The 5,000-nt window shown below is 47.4% G+C and overlaps 1 protein-coding gene across 2 annotated transcripts in view; it reads left to right on the top strand.

The window, feature by feature from the left end:
• Positions 1 to 5,000, top strand: part of grik1a (glutamate receptor, ionotropic, kainate 1a) — a 68,258-nt gene that overhangs the window by 13,582 nt on the left and 49,676 nt on the right. For both annotated transcript variants that reach the window (XM_084449770.1, XM_084449771.1), the window contains exon 4: positions 314 to 495. In XM_084449770.1, coding sequence (XP_084305896.1) covers positions 314 to 495 — 182 coding nt within the window. The remainder of the gene's footprint in view (positions 1 to 313; positions 496 to 5,000) is intronic.

A 5,000-nucleotide genomic window follows, 5' to 3' on the forward strand; every position in this document is an offset into this window, starting at 1 on the left:
GTGTGTTGTGGTTGTGGTTGTGTTAATAGTGTGTGTGTTGTGGTTGTGTTAATAGTGTGTGTGTTGTGGTTGTGTTAATAGTGTGTGTGTTGTGGTTGTGGTTGTGTTAATAGTGTGTGTGTTGTGGTTGTGTTAATAGTGTGTGTGTTGTGGTTGTGTTAATAGTGTGTGTGTTGTGGTTGTGTTAATAGTGTGTGTGTTGTGGTTGTGGTTGTGTTAATAGTGTGTGTGTTGTGGTTGGGGTTGTGTTAATAGTGTGTGTGTTGTGGTTGTGTTAATAGTGTGTGTGTTGTGGTTGTGGTGTGTGTCGCAGGGCTGATGAGGATGCAGGAGCTCATCAAGGCTCCGTCGAAGCTCAACCTGAGGATCAAGATCCGCCAGCTGACGCCCGGCGACAGCGACGCCCGCCCCCTCCTGAAGGAGCTGAAGAAAGACAAGGAGTTCTTCGTCCTCTTCGACTGCACCTACCGCACGGCCGCCGAGCTGCTCAAACAGGTCAGAGACAGACGGACCAGGGGGCCCCAGGACCTGAGCTCCGCCCCCGTGGCTCTCACACCGGCCAATGAGAGACGACTCTCTAATGGCGCTTCTCCACCGCGTCGTACCGGGTCAACTTGACTCCACTCCACTCACTTCTGTTTTTTCCCCGCTTGGTTTTCTCTCTCTCTTTTGCTCTCTCTCTCCTTCTTACTCTCTCTGTCTCTGTCTCTCTCTATCTCTCTCTCTCTCTCTCTCTTTCTGCCCCCTACTGTATTACAGCATACCCCCCTGCCCGGAGATCACTACAGTTTTTCACAATTGCTCAGACACATTCTCAACACTGTAACCCAATTTTCAAACTACATTCACAAAACCTCTGACTCTTCATGCAAAGCCAAACAATCGTCCAAAAACAGTTTAATCTGTGCTCAAAACCAAATAATGTTGTCAGATCACACCCCAAGGCAGTCAAAATGAAAACCACTACTGAGCAGTCATTACACCCTACTGTACATCAAAGAATGGAAAACACAATGTTCAGGGCATGTAGCTGCAGAAAAATGTTTATTGTTTACAAATGCATTTTGCATGAAATAAAAACTCAGTGCATTCAGCACTTGCATACAGTAATATAAATAAATAAAGAAAAAGGACAAAGACAAAATATGAATGAGAAGCACAAAATCAAAGTCAACAATCTCTTCGTCATTGGGCCTCAGCATCTCGTCTTGGTGCTGGGTCAGGCCACAGGACTTACAGTTCTTTACAATTGCTAAAACACAATTTTGCAAACTAGGCTGGTTTTATCAAAATACTTAACACAATTCACAAAACCGCACACCCAAACTGCAAAATACTTCATATATCCTGTGAAATGAAGCACTGAACTCAAAACTACATATAGCATTATCAAAATCAAACTTTTGGACCAAATGGCACACACGTCATTCATATTACCAGATTTTTGTCGAACCAACTACACACTGTTGGGCATAATGAAAAGCACTCTCATCTTTAGTATGCTTTGCCATAATACTAAAATAGTTAAAATTGTAGAGACTTCTTCAGATTGTTCACATGCACAGAAATATTTGCAGATACACACACATGCTGTTGAAACATTTTTATTTTTTATTTTTCACCAAACATACGCTCGTCTGAGCTCCTTGTTTCTTTGAGAGTTTCTCTCTTATAAAGTTGTTTCATTCTGATTTGGTTTCACTTGAGAATGCGAGCCAATGTGGACAGACTGACTCGTTGAATGTTGTTGAATATAGTGTTGTCCTGGATGATGTGGCTTTGAATTTCTCGTAATCGGATTTCATTATTTTCCAAAACCAAGTTTACAATGGCAGCTTCCTGTACCCCGGTGAACATTTGGCCCTTTCCTCCACCATGGTTGGATGGTTGGATTCAGTCCTTTAGAAAAACAAAAAAACAAAAAAATAGGGCTTGGACAATGCAGCCTAAAGACATTTCCCCCACAGTAGAGTAAATTGTACAGGAAACCTGTACAGTTAGTATATGACATCAGCCATTCATGAAGTAAACAGGTGTGACCCAACTGATACACTATGACATGGGGTGTACTACATAGTGTGGAAGAAAGGTTGGTAACATACCTGTGCTCCAGTCTAAATGTCCGGATGACAGAGGCGACAGTCTCAAGTTGGACTGCACTCTGTGTCCAGCCTCTCGCATGGTCAGCCCAAGGTTGATGACATGATCAACTAAGGTTGCTCTGATTTCATTTGAAAGTTGTTGTCTTCTTTGGCCATGACCTCCTCTACCAGCTCTACCCCTATCTCTCACTCTTCCTCCCCCTCTCATTCTCACCCTCCCTCTTCCTCTTCCTCTCTCTGCAACGTCTTCCATTGTTGGTGCTCACCTGTGGTCTTTTTATAGTGCTTACTTCCTGATTGAAGTTGTAACAATTAACCATTGAGGTGTTTGGCCAGGTGGCACATGTATTGCCCAATTAGCTCATGTAGTGTCATTTTGAATGGCAGTGTTTTGAAATGGCAAACATGTGACTTTATGTCAGATTGTTGTGTCTTATGCAGAGAACTGTGTTCAGTGCATTTAAAAAGTGCGATTTTGAATTGCAAAATGTGTGTAAAGCAGAAAACGTGTTTAGAGTTTTGTAGACTTGAGAACAGGTTTTGCTCTCTGTGTGTCAGTTTAAATAATTGTGCTATGCATGTCATTTTATTGTGTTAGCAATTGGAAAAAACTGTAATCCACATCATAGCACATTCTCCCCAGCCAGGCAACGGGGGAAGAACCATCTGGTGTGCTGGATCCAGGCTTGGCAAGCCTCCACACCTATACAGTAAATCAAATCAAATACAGTATTACGGACAGTATTTGTATAGCACATTTCATACACAGAGGCAACACAATGTGCTTTACAGAGAGGAAGGGAGAGGAGAATGTACATACAATGATCCTACCCCTAATTTTCCAGAGGGAAGCAAATAAACGGTTCTCTCTCCTCTGTCATCACAGGCCAATCCCATGGCCTGCAGGAGATTGTCCCTGGTGTAGGGTTCCCTGGTGTAGGGTTCTCCGGTCTGGTGTAGGGTTCCCTGGTGTAGGGTTCTCTGGTGTAGGGTTCCCTGGTGTAGGGTTCTCTGGTGTAGGGTTCCCTAGTGTAGGGTTCCCTAGTGTAGGGTTCCCTGGTGTAGGTTTCTCTGGTGTAGGGTTCCCTGGTATAGGGTTCTCTGGTGTAGGGTTCCCTGGTATAGGGTTCTTTGTTGTAGAGTTCCCTGGTTTGGTTTACCATCTGAGGGCCGCGGGATCATCGGTGATCTGAAATAGATTATCCATCCATCCATCCATCCATCCATCTTCATCCGCTTATCCGGGGTCGGGTCGCGGAGGCAGCAGCTCCAGCAGGGGGCCCCAGACATCCCTTTCCCTAGCAGCATCAACCAGCTCTGCCTGGGAAATCTTTAGCCGCTCACAGGCCAGTGCGGAGATGTAGTCCTGCCACCTAGTCCTGGGTCTACCCCGCGGCCTCCTCCCAGCCGTACATGCCTGGAACACCTCACTAGGGAGGCGCCCAGGAGGCATCCTCACTAGATGCCCGAACCACCTCAACTGGCTCCTTTCGACGCAAAGGAGCAGCGGCTCTACTCCGAGTTTCTCCCGGATGACTGAACCTCTCACCCGATCTCTCAGGGAGACCCCAGCCACCCTCCGGAGAAAACTCATTTCGGCCGCTTGTATCCGTGATCTCGTTCTTTCGGTCATGACCCATCCTTCATGACCATAGGTGAGGGTGGGGACGAAGGTAGACCGGTAGATTGAGAGCTTTGCCTTTTGGCTCAGCTCTCTTTTCGTCACAACAGTGCGGTAAAGTGACTGCAGAACCGCACCAGCTGCTCCGATTCTCCGGCCAAACTCCCTCTCCATGGTTCCCTCACTCGTGAACAAGACCCCCAGATACTTGAACTCCTTCACTTGGGGTAAGGACTCATTTCCTACTCGGAGCGGACAGGCCACCGGTTTCCTGCTGAGAACCATGGCCTCAGATTTAGAAGTGCTGATTCTCATCCCAGCCGCTTCACACTCAGTTGCAAACCTATCCAGAGAGTGCTGGAGGTCGCAGGCAGATGATGCCATCAGGACCACATCATCTGCAAATACCAGCGACGTGAACCCCAGCTCACCGAACTGCAAACCCACCTCCCCACGGCTACGCCTCGATATCCTGTCCATAAAAATCACAAACAGGATTGGTGACAAAGCGCAGCCCTGGCGGAGGCCAACCCACACCGGAAAGGAAGACGACTTACTGCCGAGGACCCGAACACAGCTCTCGCTCTGGGTGTACAGGGATTGGATGGCCCTAAGTAGGGACCCCCTCACCCCATACTCCTGCATAACCCTCCACAAGACCTCTCGAGGGACCCGGTCGTAAGCCTTCTCCAAGTCCACAAAACACATGTAGACAGGTTGGGCAAACTCCCAAGCCCCCTCCAAGATCCTCGCGAGAGTGAAGAGCTGGTCGGTGGTTCCACGACCAGGACGAAATCCGCATTGTTCCTCTTCGATCTGAGGTTCGACTATCGGCCGGACCCTCCTTTCCAGCACCTTGGAGTAAACTTTCCCTGGGAGGCTAATTAATGTGATGCCTCTATAATTGGCACTGACCCAGACTTCCACGCAATGTTAAAGAGGCGTGTCAACCAAGACAGCCCCTCAACACCCAGCGCCTTCAGCATTTCTGGACGGATCTCATCAGTCCCTCGGGCTCTTGTTTGACTACCTCAGTGACCTCCTCCAAGGAAATTGACGACCCCCCATCATCTTCCGGCTCTGCCTCGATCGTAGAGGGTGGATTAGTTGGGTAAATAGATGATAATAATATAAAGCATTACAAGATTTGATAATTAAAAAACACTGTCAGAAACCTTGGACTCATATAAAGGATAATGAGTATGCGTTTGAACGGTCTCTCTTCACGCTGGGCAGCGTAGGGGAGGAGGTTTGAACGGTCTCTCTTCACGCTGGGC

The sequence above is a fragment of the Borostomias antarcticus genome, assembly GCF_949987555.1.
Source record: "Borostomias antarcticus genome assembly, chromosome: 15".
Taxonomy (NCBI): domain Eukaryota; kingdom Metazoa; phylum Chordata; class Actinopteri; order Stomiiformes; family Stomiidae; genus Borostomias; species Borostomias antarcticus.